This window comes from Lampris incognitus, chromosome 7 (genome assembly GCF_029633865.1).
Source record: "Lampris incognitus isolate fLamInc1 chromosome 7, fLamInc1.hap2, whole genome shotgun sequence".
Classification (NCBI taxonomy): domain Eukaryota; kingdom Metazoa; phylum Chordata; class Actinopteri; order Lampriformes; family Lampridae; genus Lampris; species Lampris incognitus.
The window spans coordinates 64,824,860-64,851,024 of record NC_079217.1 but is presented as its reverse complement, the minus strand read 5'-3'; the positions used below and the strand labels follow the sequence as shown (position 1 = coordinate 64,851,024).

General features: G+C 46.8%; 1 protein-coding gene across 3 annotated transcripts; it reads left to right on the top strand.

Moving 5' to 3' along the window:
- Positions 1-348: 348 nt before the first annotated feature.
- Positions 349-25,727, top strand: il15l (interleukin 15, like). 3 transcript variants are annotated; one of them, XM_056283846.1, is made up of 4 exons: positions 349-626; positions 6,242-6,289; positions 8,492-8,701; positions 23,420-25,727. In XM_056283846.1, the coding sequence occupies exons 1-4, from the start codon at positions 471-473 to the stop codon at positions 23,552-23,554; spliced, it is 549 nt and encodes a 182-aa protein (XP_056139821.1). In that variant the 5' UTR covers positions 349-470; the 3' UTR covers positions 23,555-25,727. The 3 variants fall into 3 exon arrangements, with proteins under 3 accessions (XP_056139821.1, XP_056139823.1, XP_056139822.1); XM_056283848.1 differs by lacking the exon at positions 6,242-6,289; XM_056283847.1 differs by lacking the exon at positions 6,242-6,289 and having other exon boundaries at positions 8,489-8,701.
- Positions 25,728-26,165: the final 438 nt, after the last annotated feature.

Below are 26,165 nucleotides of genomic sequence, written 5' to 3'. Positions count from 1 at the left end.
ACCCTGCTTCACATTCACACAGTTCTGCACGCTTCCATCCATCCAGTCCAACCACAACCTGCTACTGCTGGAGACTGGGACCAAACCAGTATAAGCACAGTCTCCCACCGTTGGACACTGGGATCTGTCTAGTACAACTGCACACCTCTACTGCTGGACACTAGACCTGTGTAGCCACAGTCTTCTACTACTTGTTACTGGGGATCAGATCAGAGGGTCAGTGCCTTGCTGAAGGGGATGTTGGCAGTGTTTCTTACAGGGTAGGGATTTGTTCGTCTCGCCAGCTGGCCTCCTGAATCGTACTCGACCTTCACGAAGTGTCCTTCTATCTCCTCGCCTTGACGGAACTGTGCAGTATTCAGGACCTCGAGATTCAAACTCCCAGCAAGCGGCCTGCTGATGGCCGGGCAGGCGTGGGTGTGGATGCTGCCGTAGTCTGAGGCCGCGGACACCTGGCAGACAGCTCCTCCATGCCGAGGGGCCGGCCGACAGGAAGCACTCTGAGAGGATTTCTGTGCCTCATCTGTCTGGATATCTTTGCCGCCATGCGGACTCACGGACGACCGGGCTGCGGGTTCGAGACCACCCAACTGGTGGGAGAGCTGATACAGCGAGTGCAGGAAATGGTATGCCCTCAATCTCTTGTTTCTGTTATTGATCAGCTAATAAGAGTGAAGCTCTGGCTTTGTGGGTGTGTGTGTGGGTGTGTGTGTGTGTGTGTGTGTGTGTAGACAGATGAGTGTGTGTCAGTGTAGATAGTGCAGTAGGGAGGCTCTGTGTATTGAGCCTACTGCTTGGGTAAGTACCAAATGTTGGAATTTACTGATGGTACTGTCCAAAGGCCATCCATCACCCCGGTGACAAATGAGCAGGTGTAGATAGCATTCAGCTCATTAATTACTGCCCTCCTCTGGGGTTTGTTCATTAATCTTATTTGGGTCAAAGGTCATAACCATTTGGCTTCTCACTGTCTTGATGCATTGATGTGTTTCAAAAGGCGGTGGTGGTAAAACTGCTGCTGTTGATAATGTGACTGATGGTGTGTGTGTGTGTGTGTGTGTGTGTGGAGGGGGGGGGTCAGAAATATGGAGGAAAAGGTTTATTTCTGGCTTTTGGTTTCAATTCTTTTATCGGTAACACTAGCTACACAAATGAAGCATTAGTTAAGTGTTAGTAATTACTGAATTCATCATTTGTAAAGCATTTGTAAAGCATTGATAAAGTATTTGTAAAGTATTTGTATAGCAAGACATGCGCCAATGCTTAGTGAGTGTGTTAATAGACGTTTTATAAATACTTATTAATACTGCCGTTCATGATTAATTCATGTGCAAATGTACGTGTAAATAGTGTGTTCATCATGCACTTACACTTTTTACAGGATCTTGTGATCCTTTAGACTGTTGGGAGTCTCAAGGTGCTGCTGGCCTTTCGGTCTCATGTGTAAATGCTTTGTAAGACATAGATAGTCCTCACTTCGATGGAGCAGTATAGAGGAGGCCAGAAGGAGTTGCATTGTGTCCTTGCAGATTTAGAGAAAGCATACGACAGGGTGCCGAGAGAGGAGGTGTGCTATTGTATGAGGAAGTCGGGAGTGGCAGAGAGGTATGTAGGAGTGGTGCAGGATATGTATGAGGGCGGTGTGACAGGTGAGGTGTGTGGTTGGAATGACAGATGGGTTCAAGGTGGGGGTGGGATTACATCAAGGATGGGCTCTGAGCCCTTTCTTGTTTGCAATGGTGATGGACAGGTTGACGGACGAGATCAGACAGGAGTCTCCATGGACTATGATGTTCATGGATGACATTGTGATCTGTAGCGAGAGTAGGGTGCAGGTGGAGGAGAGCCTGGAGAGGTGGAGGTATGCACTGGAGAGAAGATGATTGAAAGTCAGGAGGAGCAAGACGGAATACCTATGCATGAATGAGAGGGAGGACGGCGGAATGGTGAGGATGCAAGGAGTGGAGGTGACGAAGGCGGATGAGTTTAAATACTTGGGGTCAACTGTCCAAAGTAACAGGGAGTGCAGAAGAGAGGTGAAAAAGAGAGGTGAAGAAGAGAGTGCAGGCAGGGTGGAGTGGGTGGAGAAGAGTATCAGGAGTGATGTGTGACAGAAGGGTACCAGCAAGAGTTAAAGGGAAGGTTTACAGGATGGTTGTGAGACCAGCTATGTTGTATGGTTTGGAGACAGTGGCACTGATGAAAAGACAGGAGGTGGAGCTGGAGGTGGCAGAGATGAAGATGATAAGATTTTCATTGGGAGTGATGAAGAAGGACAGGATTAGGAACGAGTATATTAGAGGGACAGCTCAGGGTGGACGGTTTGGAGACAAAGCAAGAGAGGCAAGATGGAGATGGTTTGGACATGTGTGGAGGAGAGATGCTGGGTATACTGGGAGAAGGAGGCTGAATATGGAGCTGCCAGGGAAGAGGAGAAGAGGAAGGCCAAAGAGGAGGTTTATGGATGTGATGAGGGAGGACATGCAGGTGGCTGGTGTGACAGAGGAAGACGCAGAAGACAGGAAGAAATGGAAACGGATGATCCGCTGTGGCGCCCCCTAACGGGAGCAGCCGAAAATAGTAGTAGTAGTAATAGTAGTAGTAGTAGGTTTAAGTAACGGTATTTGGACTCAATTTAGCATTCTAGGGTTATTTATCCATAGCTAGCAAGATGCTAGGCTAATGAATTATATAGTATAGCTATCAAGATGCTCGGCTAAAGAACCATATAGTATTAAGGGAGACACTTGGAATAGACTCCCCTAACACATAAGAGAAGCAACGTCCACAGATGGTTTTAAGAATCAGCTCGAGACCCATTTTTATGCTCTTGCTTTTAATTCGTTCCATTTTATTTCTTTTACTCTTATTTTTTATTCTTGTACTGTACTGTGCGAGCAAGACGCTAGGCTAATGAACCATATAGTCTAGCTAGCAAGATGCTAGGCTAATGAACCTTATAGTCTAGCTAGCAAGACGCTAGGCTAATGAACCATATAGTCTAGCTAGCAAGATGCTAGGCTAATGAACCTTATAGTCTAGCTAGCAAGACGCTAGGCTAATGAATCTTATAGCCTAGCTAGCAAGACGCTAGGCTAATGAACCATATAGTCTAGCTAGCAAGATGCTAAGCTAGGTAAATGAACCTAACGAGACTCACCGGAGCTCTCGGTAGAAAAGTTACAACAACAAAAAAAGATAAACCTGGGCTCCCTCGATGGATTTTACAGGATCTCTAACAAAAGACAATATTTGTTGAAGGATTGTAATAGGACTACAATGTATTTGGCGGTTTTAACTTGCTTTTAGGGCAGATTTCTCACCGCTACTCAGTTTAACCGGTTTACATCAAAGAGATTTCTGGAGTGACACAAGAAGTGTGTAGAGGTCACACGCAGTGTCCTCAACCAATCACCTCTGGGAAGGTCTGAGATGGGAGCCAATCGCTGCCCTTGCAGGGCATCACCTGGTGTGGGTGAGCGAGTGACACAAGTAGCGTGAAGGGCGCACTCTACTGGTGATGAATTAGACTGCACCCAACAGTGTGACTATCTATTAACCCCTTAGTAACTACATACTTTTTAAGTGTGTTACACTTTACAAATGATGAATTCAGTGGTTACTAATGCTTAACTAATGCTTCATTTGTGTAGTTATTATAGTGTTATCCTTTTATCTGTCATTACATTGTAAAAAAATTCTATCTAGGTATTTTATCTTGCTGTGAGTCTCATAATGCTTATCCGAAGAAGACTTGAGATCGGGAATTGTCACTAAACAGGAAAATAAATGTTAGAAGAAGAAACTTGATTTGCCATAATATCTGCTTTGGTAAAAAATGTCTTGAAACAACCATGAAAGAAGTGCATTATGAATCAAGCACAAATCTAACATGAAATAAGCGTTGTGAGTCTTAAAACCTGATACAGTGCTGATGGAAGATGATGTGGGCCGGTAACGTCAAAATCTTTCTCAGAGGGAAAACTAGGTGTTAATTCAACATATGAGGGGTTTGTTTCCAAATGAAACAACTGTAGAAAAGGCAGACGGCTACACAATGTTGTGGTTTTAAAGACCGGGAGGAGAAGTGTTAGTCCATCCTGGCAGAGGAAGGACTGACGAGCAGCGTTAATCCTGGGTGGATGGATACCCTGAAGACGACTCCTGTGGTTCAGAGCCCAGTGTCACTAGAAGGGGTGGGAGGGTATTGGATCGAATTCCGAGTTGTTCGATATGGTCTTCACGGTTCGAGACGCTCCCCGTTTCGCCAGATCGTGTGTTAGTAACACTAGAACGACCGGGATTTCACTCCTACCTAAAATGACCATGGGCGGTCAAAATGACGGCCGGTTTTTAAACTCTATATTCTGTCGAGATAAATACCCAGTTGAGATATGAATGCATTATATATGTTAGTATGTCTGTTATGAAACGACGGACACCAAAATTAACAGACAGGAGTATTAACCCGAACATGCATGTATTTTTGATGGTGGGGGAAACCGGAGCATCCTTGGAAAACCCGCCACAGACACGGGGAGAACATGCAAACTCCACACAGAAAGGACCTGGGATGACCCCCCAAGGTTGGACAACCCCGGGGTTCGAACCTAGGACCTTCTTGCTGTGATGCGACAGCGCTAACCACTGCACCACGGGCGGCACGGTGGCGCAGTGGTTAACGCTGAGGGCCTGTGGTTCAGCAATAGTTAGCGTTGAGGGGGCAGAAGCTATGCTCCCTCAACGCCACTGCCTTGAGGGAGCATAGCTTCCGGAAAAGTTGATCTCAAATGACGCGCCGTCATTTTGACCGCTCATGGTCGTTTTAGGTCAGTGGTGCTCGACCCTGCTCCTGGAGAGCTACCCTCCTGCCGGTTTTCACTCCAACCCTGATTTAACACACCTGATTCAATTAATCAAGGTCTTGGTCAGTAGGTAATTAGTAAAGCTGGAGTGAAAACTGGCAGGATGGTAGCTCTCCGGGAGCAGCATTCTGCACCACTGTTTTAGGTACGTCTTATCATAACTGTTTTTGTGCAGTTGATCTAAATATAATTTTAATGCAAATATATGCAATTTTAGGAGCATTCCGGGAGCGGCAGGTCTGCATCTTTTTTTTCCACAAAGTTATTAAACTTTGAAAATCAAAAACGGTCAAAATGACCGTCTTGATCGTTCCAGTTGTTTTTAAAGTTTAAAGCGTTAAAGTAAAGCAATTGTGTTACATAACAAGAAAAGATGGCTCAAAACTTTATAAGAACTTTTTTACCTGCATTATGCTTGAATACGTGCCTTGATAATGCCAACATGTTGGGTCTAATTCTTAAAATAAAGGAAAAACGGAGAACTGCAAAGGTATTTTGTCTCTTGCTTACCAAGGCGTCCACTGTATCATGCGGAATCCAAATCATGAGCCCTGAATCGTGAGGCGTATCAAACCGTGAGATTTGTGAATCGTCCCACCCCTAGTCACTATCCATGATGTGTAATCCCATCTGTCTGTGAAGACGTGAAGTGTTAAGACTCTTCAATTATTTAAACGGATAATGTGTTATAGCCTTGTTTACTATTTATCCGACATGTTGTAAGCACATGGTGAATGGCAAGGCAGCCCAAAAGACCCATCCGTGTTTCTATGGGGATGTGCTCCAAGCACACAAACTGACAGCTGTGATTCATTTTCCAGATGTTCGTGTTGCGAAGTTAATCTGAGACATAAATTGAAATATTGTTGGTCTAAAATACTTTCTGTCAAAAAACTATTTTGAATATTGATCGTTAAACGTCAGATTGTGATATTTGCTGAAATGTAGTTCAGAACAAATATCCCAATTTTGGGGAACTTTCCTTTTGTGCTTACCTGTTCATCGTTCACCATTTCTGAATTAAGTCTGTAAAAGTATTTCTAATTTCACCAGCCACAGACCCGAGCTCCTTGCTAACCTGGGGTTTGTCATTAAGCTTACATGATCACAAGCAGAGCACATTAATCGTCTGGGTGCGGTTTTGTTTGGTTGGTTTTATCGAAGTAAACTGAGGAAACCCAGTCTGCTGAATGTGAAGCTTGAGAGACCGACTTTGTCTCCACGTGTTTCCACGCCGTGTTTAAGTGGGCTATGGACGGTCAGTCGTGTTGTGCTTTCATTTGAAATGGCAGGTCATTAATTGGTTTTGCAAAGAATCCAAACGGCAAAACTGTGTGCGGCCTGTCTACATGCTGCTGTTCTACTTTATCCGTCAGGAGGCGTTTGACAGCAGACTGTACACCCCCACGCTGGACGACTATGAGGTACGTGCAAGTTTAAATTACATTACAGTCATTTAGCCGACGCGTTTATCCAAAGCGACCTACAATAAGTGCATTTAACGTAGGAAATCAGGAGAACTGCTAGTCATCAGAGGTCACAAGTTTACCCGACAACCCACATCCCTCCGGATATCCCCATCCACTGATAAGATAAGAATGAATTGGAATTTCAAGTCAAGTCAGTTTGAATTGTGTAGCCCGATGTCACAAATTTGCCTCAAGGGGCTCTACAGCAACACAACATGTAGAACTGTAACACCTCTTGTGTGCAACTCACCTCTGTTCGGGCCAAATCTCAAAAAGCAGTGAAACACGTCAAAATAAATTTCTCATATCGAAGAATCAAAAAACACAATCCACAGACTGGTAGATCCTGCCCCCCCCCCACCCACACACACACACATACACACACAGAACTTTGTGTGCTACTATAAAAGCAGTAAATCAAAGCCAGCAGTGTAAACGCAGCAATAACAGCAGCCCGTAAATGAAAGATGAAATCCAAAACTACTGTCAGACTAAAAACAAGAATCTTCCATCAGGAAAAAGGCCTTTGGGCGTCCGGGTGGCGTAGCGGTCTGTTCCGTTGCCTACCAACACAGGGATCGGCGGATCAAATCCCCGTGTTGCCTCCGGCTTGGTCGGGCGTCCCTACAGACACAATTGGCTGTGTCTGCGGGTGGGAAGCCGGATGCGGGTATGAGTCCTGGTCGCTGCACTAGCGCCTCCTCTGGCTGGTCGGGGCACCTGTTCGGGACTGGGGGGAATAGCGTGATCTTTCCACGCGCTACGTCCCCCTGGTGAAACTCCTCACTGTCAGGTGAAAAGAAGCGGCTGGCGACTCCACATGTATGGGAGGAGGTTAACAAAGAGCCATGGACATCAATAGCTCTGACAACGACTCCAAAGAGGATAAATATCTGAGTCTCATCAGCAGCCAGTCAGACTAGCTTGGTCTAGTCAGAAAGGCACCAACTGAGGAAGCCTCTTGGATGAGAGGCGAAACGTCTTCACGGATACATACCAAGTCCATTTGCACTCGATTCAACTCCTTTGGATATTGAAATATTTACCATTGTTTGGAGGAGTAGGGTGGAGTAGAAGATTATGAAAGTGTCACTCCACAACGGTACATACAATAGCAAAAGATACAAATATGTCTTCTCAAGTCTTCAGTTGCTGCATACACCAAGCTGCAGCCAACGCATTTGTAAAGGACCTCGGTTAGGGCCATAGTGCGCACTGCCCTCTCAATAAGGCGGGGTTTATAGACATGTCGCTGCTGATTGGACAACGCACCCGGCACACCCACCAGACGAGAGGACGCTACCTCAGAGCCCGTTGCACACCGTTGCACACCGTTTCGAGGAAGCATGTGGTTCAGCCCGGGAGCTCTAGCCAAGCTGCACCCCATCTCCAGACTGAGCGTGCCCCTGGTTTATAGCCCCTCATTTGCGGGGAGTTAGCATTAGCAGCTACCGCATGCCGTGGCCAGCTCTTCTAAATCCACAGCGTGTTGCTGCCTTAAGATGCCGCTGAATAGACGGTGCCTCTTGTCCTCATAATTCAAACCACAAAGTCGGCAAACGTTGTGAATTTTGTCAGGGAGTTTTGTAGGGAGACTTCTCAGTTGTCCACTCCCCCCAAATCACCAGCGTGTCACTCGTGAGTTCAACATAATGAGTTTTCGAGTCTCTGATATTGTAGTGAATTCGGGGGCCAGCTGGGACGCAAAACCGGGTCTCCCACACCACGGGCGACTACGTTAACCAGCCGACTAAAGGGTCCGACCCGTAGTTATCCGTGGTCGTTAATATATGTTGAAGGCCCACAGCCCCTGGAAGCCCCACCCATCAGAAGGCCGATAGGTTTCTTCAAAACTGGGGGGGGGGGGGAACTCCCTGGTTTGTTTCATTCGTCATCCAACTTTGGCAAAACTTGGAGTCCCTGTTGCTGCTCACTGCCGTTGTTGTTGTGTTGCCGTTTTTATTCTTATTATTGTCGCTTGATCTTCGACACTGTGTTGTTTTTGTAGTTAAGTTTTGTTTTTTGTTGCCTTTTGTTGTTTTGGGTGTTGTTCTTGTGTGTTTTTGCATTGTTATCATTGTTGTTTTGTTTTGTTTTTTTGTTTTTGCCATCTTATTGAAGTTTTCCAAAATTGTGTCATCTCTGTCTCTCCAGCAGAATTGTCCCAGGTCCACCCTCTCCTGTTTCGCTAAAGAAGCCTACGTTCTCAACTTGGAGTGGCCCACCAACGCTCCCTTACTCCAACCAGCCAACAGGACTACGCCACGCAGAGTAGCCGGTAGGACAGCGGCTCACGGACTGCGAGCTCCAGACCAAGGAGCGAGCCTGGCCAGGAGGCTAGGAGGCCTGGGACAGCAGCTGCAACAGGTGAGCAGAGGAGCAGCATGATGGATAGAGACGGGATGAGAATTTGTAGGGCGCAGGATGTGATGTCACCGTCCACTGTATGGACTTTTTCGTCACAGTACCGTTATACCACAGCCAGTGCTTTGTGGTTGGCGTGTCAGTGTGACAGCCAGTTAGGGTTGGGGTTCGATAGCCGGTTCTGTTTTGGAAGCGGTTCTGAGTTGATGAAATATCCGGACTCAACAAGCTCCAACTTAAGCGAATCTCTTACTGAAACGTTCCCCCTCAAAAACCAGAGCTTTGTTCTACGGCATCCATTGGTTGCTGTGGCCACAATAAAACCACATACAGCTTTATAGTAAAAAGGTCATTCGTCCGGGTGGCGAAGCGGTCTGTTCCATTGCATACCAACACAGGGATCGGCAGTTCGAATCCCCGTGTTATCTTCGGCTTGGTTGGGCGTCCCTACAGACAAAATTGGCCGTGTCTGCGGGTGGGAAGCCGGCTGTGGATCTGTGTCCTGGTTGCTGCAGTAGCGCCTCCTCTGGTCGGTCAGGGCCCCTGTTCAGGGGGGGTAGGGGGGACTGGGAGGAATAGCATGAGCCTCCCACACGCTACGTCCCCCTGGTGAAACTCCTCACCGTCAGGTGAAAAGTAGCGGCTGGTGACTCCACATGTATGGGAGGAGGCATGTGGTAGTCTGCAGCCCTCCCCGGATCAGCAGAGGGGGTGGAGCAGAGACCGGGACGGCTCGGAAGAGTGGGGTAATTGGTCAAGTACAATTGGGGGAAGCAACAGTTCAAGAGCTGATGATGTCGCGCAGGTCCGTCTACTCCCACACAGGAAGCACGTTTCACTTTATTTACTTCTGACGTCATGGTTGAGCGGCAAAAACAGGCCGACATATCTGTGAATCAAAAACAATAAGTTGCTTTTTTGATAATTTACCAGAAAGGTTGGATAGGGGATGTGAATGGATTTGGATTCGATTAGTAGATTTGATACTGTATTTGAGATTCGATGAGATGCCGTCGAACCCCAAACCTACAACCAGTATTACCACCTTTAACCACAAGGAGGCCAATGACATTCAGTTTGAGCCAGGAACACTAGAAGTATTGCTGAGACCATGCGGAATGAAGTACAAGGTGTGGAAATGTGCATGTGAAGCATGGCAGACTCAACATCCCGCATGTAACGGCTGACTTTAAGGAATTACAGTCGTAAATAAACTAGTTATGACTGCAGTTATAGAGACAGACACACTTCCAGTGGCGGCTGGTGCTGAAGAATTCCGGGGGGTGGGGGCGCACAGTTTACCTTGGCGCAGCACACCTGACAGCTGTGTAAACAGTCAGAGTTATTAAGAAGGACCATGTAGCCTACAGATGTCATCAGGGTTCGTAGACGGTGGATGATTGACAGTCGAGACGAGGCGTGGTGGTGGGTGTGAACATGATTGACAGCCACGAGAATCACTTTATATCAAAAAAGAGTAAAACGGTACCAATTCACTGCCAATAAAAGTGGGAGTGTCTGGGGCAGCACAGAACTGCGGCCCCTGGAAAATCTGAAGAAACCAATCAGACAGCCGCCTCAGGTCACCTGCTCGCCACAAGTCTGAGGGCTTACATAAGGTGCGGTTTGGCCGGCGCCCCATTTGGAACCAGTATTTAATCCTGCTGACAGGCACTCACAGACTGAAAACCCTTTGAGTTCATCATTATTTGCATTGCACAAATAACTAATATTTAACATGTTTAAGTAGATTTTCATCTCTTGATACTTGAAGGGGGCGGCACTGCAGCGCCCTGTACTGGCCAGCCACTGTTACAGGTTCTAGTGAGATCGATGCTATGGGCAATTTGTTTGATGCATGACCCCGGACGTGGTGGGGTTGTTACATGCTCCTTGAGATTACACGCTCTGAGCTTGGCCCACATGTCTGTCATTTAGTCATACGTTCAGTATATCCCAGACAAGCCGCCGCCGCCGCCTCTGGCACTTCCCAACGTGTGCTGACTCGTCCATATCCCAGTAACATGATTTTTATTGTTGTTGATCAGGAGGTAAACTATTTAAATCTTGAACCACCAAAAACAATAACATAATGTGAACCGACTGAGTAGGTGCGCTGAACTATTTCAAACAGACCGGCGCAGACGCTCCGCCATCCTCAGAACGAGTCATCGTCTGGTGGATTCCTGACATTGCCTAATAAACCTCAAAGCTTTGAAGAGACTGAACGACCCACGGTTCCGCTGAAACGTGATGCCACCAGCTGCACCCGCACAGGATATTGACACCGACTCTTGGAAGTGAATTGGTCATTTGTCTGTTTAAACGTGCCGCCGAACGCGTCTGCTTCCAGAAATGAGGCGCTCTTTGTGTTTCTGAGGAAGAGACCTGACGTGAACTGCAGATGTGTTGACACCACCGGTGTTACTGGGATGTTCTCTCGCCAGGAGAACCAGCCGACCATGTCAGACCTGTCGCTGTGCTCCAGGGCGTCGGTGCCAGTTTATCTATGATCAGCCCCAGACAGCGGACACATTTGGACTAATCTGGGGCACTTTTGGTACTTACGGCTCAGTTACGGCACTGGCAACCGTTGTGTGGGTCAGACGTGGCCCAAATGTACTGAACCGGGCTTGACTTGGGTTACAGCACGTACTATGTGGGCCAGACGTGGGCCAAATGTGGCCCAAGTGTTGCTGAGTTGAGGCAGCCACACTCACCCTGTGTCAGCACCGTCATTCAAGGCCAAACGTGGGCCATAAGATAACTGCAGACGTGGGCCATATTTGGGCCAAAGATTCTTTGCTCTCTGGGTCTGATTCTCTGATGATGTGCCACGAATTAAACCTGCATTCACACAGTTTTCCAAGCTTTGCCCCTCCGTAAGTAAACCACTCGTTGTAACAGCCACGTGATAAGCAAACACAGACCACTAAAGAGAAAGGGAGGAAGGTAAATAAGTGACCAGAGGTTTGTGTGAGGAGGTTTTGTGAAGGAAGGCTGAGAGACCCAAGAACACGGAGAGAGATTTTACAGAGATGGGTTTTTAAAAACGTTTGCCCAGTCAGGTTTGCCAAATCCCATTGGTTTATCCACGAGACTGGACTTTTTATCAGAACTCCTCAAATCCCATCATCTCTTTCAGGCATAAAACTGAACTGTGAGATGGACTCAGGCCCTGGAAGGCCATGGTCGGTCTGTTATTTAGCCTGAATCTACAGACCCTTTTACAGTTTCTAAACCGCGATGACAGCACAAACAGGCTCTAACAGGTACTATTTAATGAAGATGCCAGTTGGGGACCTGTGAGGCGTCTGTTTCTCAAACTAGAGACTCTAATGTACTTATCTTCTTGCTCAGTTGTGCAACGCGGCCTCCCACTTCTTTTTCTACTCTGGTTAGAGCCTGTTTGTGCTGTCCTCTGAAGGGAGTAGTACACACCGGTGTAGGAAATCTTCAATTTCTTAGCAATTTCTCGCATGGAATAGCCTTCATTTCTAAGAACAAGAATAGACTGTCGAGTTTCAGATGAAAGTTCTCTTTTTCTGGCCATTTTGAGCGTTTAATTGACCCCACAAATGTGATGCTCCAGAAACTCAATCTGCTCAAAGAAGTGCCCATCCAACCAATCCAACTTGTGGGAGCTGCTTCTGGAAGCGTGGGGTGCAATTTCTCCAGATTACCTCAACAAATTAACAGCTAGAATGCCAAAGGTCTGCAATGCTGTAATTGCTGCAAATGGAGGATTCTTTGACGAAAGCAAAGTTTGATGTAAAAAAAATCTTATTTCAAATACAAATCATTATTTCTAACCTTGTCAATGTCTTGACTCTATTTTCTATTCATTTCACAACATATGGTGGTGAATAAGTGTGACTTTTCATGGAAAACACAAAATTGTTTGGGTGATCCCAAACTTTTGAACGGTAGTGTATATATATATATATATATATATATATATATATATATATATATATATATATATACACATATTTGGTGGAGAAACCGAGCGTATACACAAGAGAGAAGCTGCGGGCATACAAGTCACTGGATGCTTACAACTATGTTGTCTGTGGTCACGTACAAAAAGGTAAAATACCATGACGTAGAGAAAAATGACTGAAAACTGAGGCGCTCCGTAAACCAAAAGAAATGAAATTTATTCACCCAAGGGCAAGGCAACAAGACTGACGCGTCTCGACTTTCGTCTTAATCCAAGTCATTTTTCCATATTTCTCTACCCACCATGCTGAAGAGCACCTGTCACCATTAAGCCACTGGACCCATGCGGCGCTTCCTATCCCTCTTTGTTCTACTAACTCTGCAGGTCAGACAGAGTGACCCTGCAGGTCAGACAGAGTAACTCTGCAGGTCAGACAGAGTGACCCTGCAGGTCAGACAGAGTGACCCTGCAGGTCAGACAGAGTAACTCTGCAGGTCAGACAGAGTGACCTGCAGGTCAGACAGAGTGACCCTGCAGGTCAGACAGAGTAACTCTGCAGGTCAGACAGAGTGACCCTGCAGGTCAGACAGAGTGACCCTGCAGGTCAGACAGAGTAACCCTGCAGGTCAGACAGAGTAACCCTGCAGGTCAGACAGAGTAGCTCTGCAGGTCAGACGGAGTAACCCTACAGGTCAGACAGAGTAGCTCTGCAGGTCAGACAGAGTGACCTGCAGGTCAGACGGAGTAACCCTGCAGGTCAGACGGAGTAACTCTGCAGGTCAGACGGAGTAACCCTACAGGTCAGACAGAGTAGCTCTGCAGGTCAGACAGAGTGACCTGCAGGTCAGACGGAGTAACTCTGCAGGTCAGACGGAGTAGCTCTGCAGGTCAGACGGAGTAGCTCTGCAGGTCAGACGGAGTAACTCTGCGGGTCAGACGGAGTAACCCTGCGGGTCAGACGGATTGACCCTGCGGGTCAGACGGAGTAACCCTGCAGGTCAGACGGAGTAGCTCTGCAGGTCAGACGGAGTAACTCTGCGGGTCAGACGGAGTAACCCTGCGGGTCAGACGGATTGACCCTGCGGGTCAGACAGAGTAACCCTGCAGGTCAGACGGAGTAGCTCTGCAGGTCAGACGGAGTAACCCTGCAGGTCAGACAGAGTAGCTCTGCAGGTCAGACAGAGTGACCTGCAGATCAGACAGAGTGACCCTGCAGGTCAGACAGAGTAACTCTGCAGGTCAGACAGAGTAACTCTGCAGGTCAGACGGAGTAGCTCTGCAGGTCAGACGGAGTAGCCCTGCAGGTCAGACAGAGTAACTCTGCAGGTCAGACGGAGTAACTCTGCAGGTCAGACGGAGTAACCCTGCAGGTCAGACAGAGTAACTCTGCAGGTCAGACGGAGTAGCCCTGCAGGTCAGACAGAGTGACCCTGCAGATCAGACAGAGTGACCCTGCAGGTCAGACAGAGTAACTCTGCAGGTCAGACAGAGTAACTCTGCAGGTCAGACGGAGTAGCTCTGCAGGTCAGACGGAGTAGCCCTGCAGGTCAGACAGAGTAACTCTGCAGGTCAGACGGAGTAACTCTGCAGGTCAGACGGAGTAACCCTGCAGGTCAGACAGAGTAACTCTGCAGGTCAGACAGAGTAACTCTGCAGGTCAGACGGAGTAACTCTGCAGGTCAGACAGAGTAACTCTGCGGGTCAGATGGAGTAGCTCTGCGGGTCAGACGGAGTAACTCTGCGGGTCAGACGGAGTAACCCTGCAGGTCAGACGGAGTAACCCTGCAGGTCAGACGGAGTAACCCTGCAGGTCAGACGGAGTAACTCTGCAGGTCAGACGGAGTAACTCTGCGGGTCAGACAGAGTGACCCTGCAGGTCAGACGGAGTGACCCTGCAGGTCAGACGGAGTGACCCTGCAGGTCAGACAGAGAATGACTTGGATTACGACGAAAGTCGAAACGCGTCAGTCTTGTTGCCTTGCCCTTGGGTGAATAAATTTCATTTCTTTTGGTTTACGGAGTGCCTCAGTTTTCAGTCATTTTTCCATATTTCTCTACCCACCATACTGAAGAGCACCTGTCACCATTAAGCCGCTGGACCCATGCAGCACTTCCTATCCCTCCTTGTTCTACTAACCACGACATAGACTCTGAATTTTGTGTCCTGAAATCCCAAGTCTTGCCAAGTCAAAGACAAGGACATAAGACGGCTATGTACGAGGCATGGGTCATCATAAACAAACCCGAGAACTACGTCCTCACAGCCAGGTGTAGCTGCATGGCAGGGTAAGTATTTGTTGTCCTGCTGCTTTTCTAGTTGGCTCAGGGTTCATGATGTCGGCCTAGTTGTTGTGCAAACACTAAATCTGCTTCTGTTTTACCGTCATGTTCTCCCCTCATCACATCAAAATGTGCCTTTCCCTCTAACTCAGTCCTGATAAAGGGGGCATGAAATCCACATTATCGTGAACTACACACAGTGTCTTGTTGGTTCAGAGTTCCAGCTGTGGATGTTATTCATCTGCAGTGGAAACATGCGACGTTATAGAGTAGAATTTACAGTCTTCTCAGCCACAGCCTAATTTTGACTGAGATTAAGTGTTTCATCAAATTCAAACACATATTGGATAAGTCGATGTGTTTTATTCTGTCTTTTTCACGTTTCAGACTTGGGTCATAAATGTTATTTAAAGTGGAGCTGTGTGTTAGGACGGGGAGGACAGAGAAAGCAGCAGTTACAGCTGAAGCATGTAGTGTGTGGAAAGACCTAAGCAGGAAAGATGTCCAGCCAGCTCCACTTGGGGGGGAATCAGCCTCCATAAACCCAAGAGGCTAGGCAGGCAGCTCCCAGCAGCTCCCAAAACTTCTAGGAGGAACAGAGTCAAACCAGGAGGCATGTGATAGTTGACAGAGGCTAGAGAAGTTTCCTTTTGTCATTGTGCATTTCACTCATTTTCAAAAGTTCTCTTACATCTTGTAACACCATAAACTACCCTGAAAACCGAGCTTTTTTATAACACAGAGAGGAAAATCATAAAGACGTATAGACACTGAGTCATGTCAGTGTATTTGTTGGCACTTTACCTTCAGATTATTTATTCTGGAAATCAGATTGTCTGGTTTCTATCGTGTACTGTTTCTGTTTTAATGCTCTGCTTCATGACTCTAGTAAAAACTCAGTCGAGATTCATAAAATCTTGAAAAAAAATATTATTCAGCGTAATAATTGTCTTCTTCTTGCCCCGTCATCATTTTCATGGCTAGACCCAGTAATCGGTCGGATTACTGGGTCAGGCAATGGAAACCTCTGTGCAGTCTATTCTGCACCGACATCTGTTAAGGTTTTGCTTGAAGATTTTAGGCATGTTCTGTAGTGTAGCTCCCTTACTTGGCCATTTCATGGGTGGCTTGAGGACTATGGCCACAGCAAATATTTGATAAGGTGGTTTTTGATACCTTAAACCTATAGGCTAAATCAGCATTAGTTAGGCCCAGCCTTAATTTCATTAGCACAACCAACAGATGATCCTGTAGAGAGAGGTTTTGGCTAATTCTTTCTACACTGTCTGTTATTTTTGCACACAGCCAGTCAAAGATAATGGAGGTAAGTCCTGTGGAAAAAAATCAGTTGTCCCATGTTGAACTTAATAGTGGCATAGGAAAACGTAGAGTTTTGCAGCTCCTCTTTAAGCTTCTCATTTTCATCCTGTAGTTTTTCACACTCCTGCTGCAGGTTGACATAGTCCTTCTGAAGCTGATTGTACCTCAGGTTCAGATCATCATATTCTGTCCTTGGGACTGGGATGTCCTCTCAAGCTTTAACAGAAAAGCCAACAGTTAGGATATGCCGGCACAAGCTCACAACAACAATATCTCCTTACCAGGACAGTGATCCATGCTGCTGACTTGTCCTGGAGTTTCAGAAGGAGCAGCAGGCTGATTGGGTGGAGTGTAAACCCTTTCATCTCGTCTCCTTTTCCTATGGTACCTTAACATAAAACAGCTAAATTAATGAACAGAAATACTGATCAGAGACCATATTACAGGACATTCCTAACCTGCAGATCCTATCTTAACTGTTTGGTTACGATTAGATATTAGGTTATGATTTGCTTAACACCAACTGGAGAAAAACCCTATGTTAGACATCCCTATCTTCACTTTAACCTTAAGACGGTCAATATTTGTAATACAGCCTCATTTTCTGAAAGTCAGCAGCTGCAAGCTGCAAAGTGCACTGAATAGCATGACATGAAAGAGGGAGAAAAGTCATTCTAAAACCATTAGGAAGTGTTAGGCCTAATTATTCTGACCTTTCCACCTTTGCCTCGAGGTTCTGACTTTGTTTTGTGTACAGAGGGCCCAAGATCAGGATTCTGTGAGTCCAGTGACGCCTCACCTGTAACTAGCCAGACACACCACATTAGCCAGATAATACCAGCTCTAACGCTGCTTATCGGTTACTGGAGATATTAGTCTCCATCTGAACCAGGCATGCCGGTGAGACCACAGAGTAGATCGATAACTTACCTGAGAGAACATGGCCGCTGCACACGCCAGCATCTGGATCGGGTCCTCAGACCAGTTCTCATCAATACGTTTGACGGCTTGCAGCCACAGGGAGGCGCCTAGGAGTGAAATCCCCGTCGTTCTAGTGTTAAAGGCCGAGTCTGTAAGAGACCACCGTCCTGGCTGCCATGATGGCAGTGGTAAACGCTGCACAAGTCAACCACATCTATCTATTCATCCCCTTCTGTAGTGGTAAACATGTAGTATGCTGTATCCATAGCTGATACCGCGGCCATCAGTGCAGAAGTCCTGTTTCATGTGTTGGTCCTGCATTTATGCTGATCCAGCCTTTACAACTACATTAGTGGAGAATGAAAGTAGTGTAGAACCAAACTTCTGTCTCTTATCTGTTGTATTGCCAGTGAGTGATATCAGAGATCTTAATGGGTCCTCTTGAGGGTGGTTCCAGAGTCCAGTAGGAGTGACAGGGCCGGTCCTATGCTATTCTGGGCCGGGGAGCAACCATCGCTCACCGCCCCCCCCCCCCCCATAAAAAACACAGACATGCACGACCGTGACAACCACCAACACCCATAAAGCCCAGGCCTACGCACGTACGCATACAGCACACAGCTGTGTGTGGGGTGAGCAGCACAGGCTACCAGAAGAAACAACCAATTCAACATAACATCAACCACAGGGCACAATTAGAAGCCACCATGCCACAGCGGGCTATTGTAAAGTCCTCCTCATTATCTTACCTCCAATTTGACGCGTCATGTCTTGACCGCTGCAAATGTTGCAGTTGTGTCATTGTAATCCACCTGTCTTGCCACACGCTTCTCGATGGACAACACAGCCAACGCAGACGGTCTTTCTTGGGACATCGCTGATCTCAAACATGTCTTGATCCGTTTCAGTTTGCCGAACGAGCGCTCTGCACTTGCGACTGGGAATGGAGCTGTTGTGGTTACACCGCCCCGAGCTGCCTCCCCGGCACGTTCGAGCCACTCCCCCAGCTCGGACGTGCCGGAAACATCCGAGCGCTCGGAAGCCTCCCAGAACACCACTCCGGGCTTCGACGTACTGAACCCTGCGACTCTCCCTCCGCGACTTCCCGCGTCTCCCTCGTCCCCAGCGACCTTCACGTTTTTTCCCCGGCCCTCTCCAGCGATCTCCCCCCGTGTCTCTCTACCTGGACCCCTCCTTTCGGACTTGACTTCCTGGATCTCGGACCCGGACTTCCTCGCACAACCCCTTTTGGAGCACGGACTGGACTTGCTCGCCAGGTGCAGGCACATTATTCGACACCTCCTTGTCATTTACATACCGCACCACACATGGGCTAAGAACACTCACACATAGTAGTTATACACGCAAACCACCGGACACCACACACAGTTTATTCACACATCCCACTAACAGGACGTTTCTGCACCGTACATTCCCCTCACTCTATTCCATTTATTATTTAATGGCAGTATTTGTTATCTCCCTTCCTGGCTATTCCCTCCCCCAATAAAACCGCCTTTAGGATTTTGAACTGTCATCCTGTGTCTGTCTGCCTTGGGTTTCACCACACGGGTGGGGTTCTGGTGCGTGAGCATAACAGGAATTGTAAGAAACACCTGGCAAGCGGCAGTAGTGTTCGGAAATGCCGTTTTCACGTCTCTCTCAAACTAAAACATCCAGCTCTTCAGAGGTTGTTTTCTTTACATCAGCTGGGAGCAGACGTGACAAAAATCCAAATTCGCTGTCCAGTTCTCCACCATCAGTCCCCCCCCCCCCACAAACTCCGCGAGCTCTTCGCAGGCCTCAGTCAGGTTAACATTTTTAATGTCCTCCAAAACGTGGAAAAGACGATTGCACTGACTCAAAATATGAAAACCGCTCTTCTGTCTCCGTCGTCACTGCGTCGGTCAAGCGGGTGAAAAAGCTCACTCTAAACTTGTCCTCCCCTGTCAAAGCCCCCTCGACTGACCTCTCACCGGGAAGTCGTGTTCGGCGTCGCGTACGATGTTCAGGGAAAGCCGGTGGAACGTCAATGTTCTCTGCAAGTTCTTTTGCTTTTTCAGCAGCATCTTGGAAACCGTTCAGTCGACATTGATCCATCTCTTCTTCTACAGCTGTGACAACTCTTACTGCATCGCCGATGCTCAGATGTCGTGGCTGCAGGACGACACTGGCCTGATTGGCTGTATTCAGCACTTTGTGCCAAACAACTAAGCTGACCAAAAAGTCAAATGTTTCAATTGCCTGTACAAGACTTGTGACCTTAGAGGTGGTCTCGGAACCACAGGTGCTATCTTCACTGACGGCTATGAGAGCATCTATGACCTGGGGTTGCTTCTCAATTAGCGTCAATCAGCGCGAGCGCTCCATCTGGTCTCTGAGAGAGGTTTCAGTGTGATGCGTGCAGGTTTTTCAAGAATCCCCCAACGTTTCGTTGATTTTCCGAATAATTTGTATAGCCGATTTAGCACTCCAAAAAAATTCTTGGCCTCGTTCGAGGACTCGGCTGCATGTTCGAGGCCAGATTCAAGTTGTGAGGGCAACAGGGCACAAAGAAGGCCCGCTTGTTAACCCGCTTCACCCTTGCTTGTACTCCCCTGTGCACACCCCTCATGTTGGCCCCGTTATCGAAACATTGTCCCCTGCAATCATCAATGTTAATGCCATATTTAGCCAGCCTTCCCAGCAGTGTGTCTGCAAGTGCCTCGCCCGTTGTGCTTTTCACAGCAATGAATTCAAAAAAGCTCTCATGCACCTCTACCTTCTGGTCTGTTGTAACATATCGCAAAACGAGAGAGAGCTGTTCTTTGTGCGACACATCTGGTGTGCAGTCCATCCAGCTGTTTTGACCTTCTGCACGATTCTTTCCAAGACTGCCTCAGCCAGGAGTCCAATGAACTCATTTTGAATGTTTTTGCTGAGGTAGTGGGTAGTCTTGCAATGATTGAGATGTTGTGCTAATGGCGCATCATATTTGGCCAGAAATTCCACAAGCTTGAGAAAATTGCCGTTGTTTTCTTGGTAAAGGCGATCGACACTTCCTCTAAATGCAAGGTTTTGTAATGCAAGAAACATGAAGCAATCCAACATTCTGCTAAGCACTTCATGCCACTGTTGTCTCTCACTGAGAAGCTCTGCTTGCTGGTGGCTGTCCATCGTTGTACCAGTAGCCAGAGCGAATTCCAGAGTTTACCACTTTGAAAAGTTCTCAAGATGTGAATGATAATTCTCGTGTACAGTCAGTCTCGTTGACAACTTGACCCAGTTTGAAAAACCAGTAGTGAAGATCCCTTTGTCAGTTCCAAACAACTTACAACAGAAACAGAAGACGGCATTGGCAGACTTTGAGTAGACTAACCATGGCCGAGGTGCTTTTAGGGCACCGACTGTCCTGGTGTAATTAGCTGGTGTGAAACGACGGCCATCCGTTTTGGGGAAATCAAAACCGGTCACCTGCAGTGGTTTATTTCTGACTATGTCCGTTCTGACGTCATCATCCTGCATACTGTCTGGCCACTGTGCAGGATCACATAAGTCCAACTCACGCTCCCCATCACTTCCGTGACTTCCCTCTTCCTCGACAGATTCTCGGTGGTCGTTTGCATTCTCGATGGCGGTGGAGGTGCTAGCACGAGCGCCGCGCTCGCTGTCCGCTCCGGTATCCTCTGCTGCTGAGCTAGCACATGTGGTGGCTGTGCTACTTCATTGCTATCCACAGTATCCTCCAAGTGTTCTGCTGCCCGAACGTGAAGCCAAGCACCGTATACCTTCTTTGCCTTTTCTGCCTCTGTTTTTGTATTTTCTACCTTACGTTTCTTACAACCAGATTTGTTTCCAGACATTTCTTTGGTTAGTAGAACCGAATGTCACGTCTTCACCATAGGCTATATACTAACTCATGGGGGAGGGGGATGACGACACAAGTTTTGATACATTTTTGAAAACAAATCGTTATCAGCCAATAGGGAAACTGCCAGGAGGAGCAGCATATAAGGCCTCTTGGCACTGCTGAGGCCCACAATTAACAATCCCTGCACTTACAGCACAATCAGCGCAGAAAGGTTTTTTTGTTTCTGGGCCCCCCTCCAGACCTGGGCCCGGTGCGGTTGCTCCCGTTGCTACCCCCGCAGAACTGGCCCTGGGGAGTGATATCAGATGACATCAGAGATCTTAATGGTTCCCCTTGAAGGCGGTTCCAGAGTCTAGTGGGAGTTTAGTCGGCATGGGCTTTACATTTGTGATGTTTTTCATTCACTGGTCTGAAGACTTGATGTTCATCCTCCTTTTGACTGACAACGTTTAATCCAGTCCACGTGGTAACTGGTCAGTAGTTGTTTTCAGTAGGCAATAATTGGTTAAGAAATTATTATTTTTTTATTATTATTTAAAGATAAGCTGAAATAGCTTTTCAGGTGTGATGTTGTTCTCATGTTACTCTGCAGCTGGGAGTCCACTTTGCATGTTTCTCTGAGGAACGGGCCGTTTACTCTTTTGGCTTCTTCTCTAGTGTATCTCTTCAGCCTGGGGGCCAGGGCTGTGAGCCTTGGTTTGGCAGTTTCCAGGGCCTCACTTATGGGCATCTTACTGTACTTCTTCAACCAGGGTCCGTCTTTCATCACACTTTTCTGCAGCTCTCCTGCTCTTTGACCTTGGCTTCCAGCCTTCTCTTTCATGGAGGGTGACCTGTGTTCTTATTCCTGTACCCAAGCATCTCCAGGATTATGGTTTCAGTGGCATTATACAAGTTCGTTGGTCTCTTTTATAGTGGCAATCATGATATTGCGTAAGGCTGTGTTCATAGCCACAAGCAGGCTTTGTGATGGTACTTTGTCACCGAGTTGTGGAAGTGGAGCTTGGGGGTTGACTGTCTTTAGTCTGGCCATGACTCTCATTTGAACCTCAGTAGCTTCAGCTGTCATGGCTGGTAGGATTGTTTCAGCTGGTTGGAGTGTGTCCTCTTGTATCTCCTGTCTACTGGGGGCTGAATTGTATAGTCATCCTGTTGGAGCCTCCCCATCTCAAGTTGTGACAGTAGCTGCCTTCTATTGACGTTGGAGCATTGATCCACTAGCTGCTTCTGACACCATTTATTATACAGCTTAAGTAGAATCACCACAGTAATCATAAGATGTCTGGAAATTCTCCAGGAAACACACCGAGATCGGGGGGATGAGCTCTCTGGACTGGGCTTTCTGATTCCAGAGAAAGAAATGTTCATATTTAATCAGTTTTCCTCAGGAGTCTTCCCTTCTTATATCCCCAGTATTTTATCTACAGTCTCTAGCACTTTTCCCCTTGGATCCGTCACATGGACACTTTAGAATATAGCTATGTAGCTCAGTAAAAGACTGCATTGTTTTGTGCAATGAGCTGCGGAAAATCAGCTGAATGGAGAGTGCCTGCGTCTCACTTTTAAAATCACCAAACAGACCTGTTGTTGTTTTATTTACTCCAGAGTTCATCATACCATCTCAAAGATTTCATGGTCATAATTCTCTCATTTTACTTGCCTGTTGTATGTCATATACTGTTATTGTAAAACCATTCAGGACTACTTTGGGAATTTGGGCTATACAGATAAATTTGACTCGACTCGTCTATTTATTTTGCCTGCAGTGATTGTGTGTCTGTTGTCTGTGTCCACATGCAAATACTGGCATGAGATTTTTTTTTTGATAGCTAGCTAGCTAGGCAGATGTAAAATACTATGCATACCACAGGAAATACATAGAGGACAGGGAGACAACAGTGCATTAACACAAGGGTTTAGATGTTCCGTGAGTTTAGAACTTTAACGGCAGAAGGAACCAAATAAAAGAGTGGCCCGTCTCCAGGTAATGGACCTGAACCTGAGACCAGACAGAAGCTGGTGAAGAATGGGTTAAGGGGGTGAGTGGGCTCCTGAGTTATGGTTTTGACGTTATCTCGATCATGACTCCCTCACGGAAGAGATATTGTGAGTCAATCACAACCGAGAAATACGATGGGTAAATGAGTGTATGACTGGCTTCCTGTAGGTCTGTATTCTGTACCCCTGGAAAGTTTGATTTAAAACAGCTTTTCTTTCGACCCATCCCTCTCTCTCCCTCCTTGCTTTCCTCTTCATCTTTTCTTCTTTCCATCTTGTCATCTTTCCTTTTCTCTATGTCCCTCCGACTCGTCTCTCTCTCTCTCTCTCTCTCTCTCTCTCTCTCTCTCTCTCTCTCTCTCTCTCTCTCTCTCTCTCTCTCTCTCTCTCTTTCCTTTCTTTCCTTCAGACAGACAGAGGGCGGTGTGAGCAATGCGAGGCCCATGCTGAAGAAGAGGTGAAGGTGTTTCTGGGGAGGTTGTATGAAGTCCTACAGAGGATCAACTCAGAGATCTGTTCCTCTTCCGCCAATTCTCGCAGCTGAGACGTCTTTTCCACCTTCCCATAACTACCACGCCGTGACTTCAGACCACAGACTGTCTAAGAGATGGACGTAGCACCTGTGACATCACTCATCGGTTTCTGGAGTGGCATTTTAAAGCCGGAAATTTGGCTTTATGCTTGGCACCATCTTGTCAGTTGTTGGAGCCAGGAAATCCAAATTTGGGCAGTAGTGCAGCAACCAGGACACATACCCACATCCGGCTTCCCACCCGCAGACATGGCCAATTGTGTCTGTCTGTAGGAACGCCCGACCAAGCCGGAGGTAACACGGGGATTCGAACCAGCGATCCCCATGTTGGCTGGCCACGGAATGGACCGCTACACTATCCAGTTGGTTTCAACTTCTTGCCCCAATGGTTGCTGCTTGGTTCAAACCCACCCGACCTGTTGGAGGGAACTTCGAGCAAAACCAATGCAAGGAGCCGCTGACGCCCTGTAACGTATGCCCGGGAAACGCACTGCGGAGTTTCAGGCATAATGTGAAGTTTGACATGATGTAAAATGAAAAAAAATGTTCTCGCCCAAAGAAAGAGGTATTCACTGACTGCCTGAATCTCGTCAATGCAGCTCAGCCTATGGCAGCTGGTGCTAAAGATTTTTTTTGGGGGGGGGCGCAATTTACCTTGGTGCAGCTCACCTGACAGCTGCTTTAATGTCCACACAGTCACCGAGTTATTAAGAAGGACAATGTGGCCTATAGATTTTAAGGGATGGTTCGGCCGGCGCCCCTCACCCAGGAAGTGTATGTATTCAGACAGGAACCAACCAAACACCATTGGAACCAATATTTAATGGCTGCTGACAGGTGCTCACAGACTCATTATTTGCATTATACTACTACATTATGTTGAACATGTTTAAGTAGATTTTCATCTCTTGATGTTTGAAGGGGGCGGCGCCCCGGCGCCCTCTACTGGCCAGCCGCTACTGGCTGTCTGAGAAAAATAATCTGCCCCCTGACAGGTTGCTCATCACTCGGAGTATCAATCAAAGGTCCATCAAATCTAATGAATACAAGGAGCATCTATCACCCAGCCATAAACTCGCCTGCTGACATTATACATGAAAGGTGTTGGTCTGTGTGTACCTGTGGGCCTACCAGACACACAGAAAGCTATGGTGTGTCTTCATATTTCCATATAGCAACAAACCTGAGTGGATCCAGCGTTTTATCTGAAGCACCAGAATGAAATGTCATGATTTGAAGGATTATTTTTTAGGGAAAACACAAACAGAAACTGTTATTTTTCAATTTTACACTGATGCAATAGTCAGAAATCAGCTAGTTTAAATGGGCGAGAACGCAACGATTTGATTGGTCGCAGTCTGAACGCACAAAAAATGAGCTCTGTGAGCTTCAACCACAATTACTTTATAATGAAAGACTATATGCTCTATATAATGTAATAACAAGATGCTATAAGATTAGATTAGATCAGAGTAGATTAGATAAAATTAGATTAAATAAAATTAGATTAGATAAAATTAGATTAGATTTAGTAAAATTAGATTAGATTAGGTTAGATTAGATTGTTTTATTAGCCATTTTCTTCATGACCAAGGCCGGTGAAATTTGTTTTCAGTACACATTAAACTCTGCAGCACAATACATCCACGTGCAACTGCAGAAACTCCACATATTATCACAGACAATACAGTTACACAATGACAGAAACATATTACACACAACAATCATGTAATTGGATGACTATGTATGTCTGTGAAAGTACACCTCTGTTGTTTATCCAGTATATTACACATCTGGGGTTTTGTTTTGTCTGGAAACGTACTCTCGCGATTACATATATCATATTATTTCTCATACTTTGCTTATTTGTCATCAATATTTGTCGTATTGCTTATTGGTCACAAATGTTGGTATGTTTGGCAGATATTGCATATGGATCTGTGGTAGGAAAGGTAACGGTGACCTGCTGAACTCAAAGCATGATGTTCAGGTTTACCAAAAGCCAGCTAATCCTGGTCTTGGTGGAATAGAGGTTTTTACAGCCCAAACACAATTGCATCAGCTTCCGTTCATCAGGATCAGGATCAGAACACTTTAATCATCCCGAGGGGAAATAACTAAACACGAACAAGATACAAGATAAGAGAATAGAAACAAATAGAAACAAGAAAAACAGAAACAAATAAAAATAAAAGATGAAATAAGAACAAAATATATTGTAACGTGCATGGATAAGAAGACACGCTGGCCGCCGGCTGGCGAATCTGACTCTTTAGTCTAGCGGTTAGCGATGCCTCCTGCGGTGCGGGCGACACGGGTTCGCCTCCCGGTCGCGGCAGTTCCTGTGGTTGCGTCGTCCCCCGAATTCGCTACAATATCAACAAGCATGGAGCACATAACGCCCCTGTCTATACTGCACTACCGCAGCACACAAGCAGCCCCAACACACCCCGACAGGGCCAGTCCAATGAGCCATTAACTCGGAGTGTCTGACAGTCCGAGTCTGAGGGAGGAGGTGTAAAGTCTGATGGCCACAGGCAGGAATGACCACCTGTGGCGCTCTGCGGCGCTTTTCGGCAGAATGAGTCCGTCACTAAAAGTCCTCCTGTACCCGACCAGCACG

Excerpts from the sequence above, each read along its gene's own strand:
- il15l (XM_056283846.1), top strand. The coding sequence starts at position 471 with ATGCCGAGGGGCCGGCCGACAGGAAGCACTCTGAGAGGATTTCTGTGC. Across the intron at positions 627-6,241 it reads TACAGCGAGTGCAGGAAATG|GAGGCGTTTGACAGCAGACT; the intron begins GTATGCCCTCAA and ends TTTATCCGTCAG. Across the intron at positions 6,290-8,491 it reads CCACGCTGGACGACTATGAG|AATTGTCCCAGGTCCACCCT; the intron begins GTACGTGCAAGT and ends TCTCTCCAGCAG.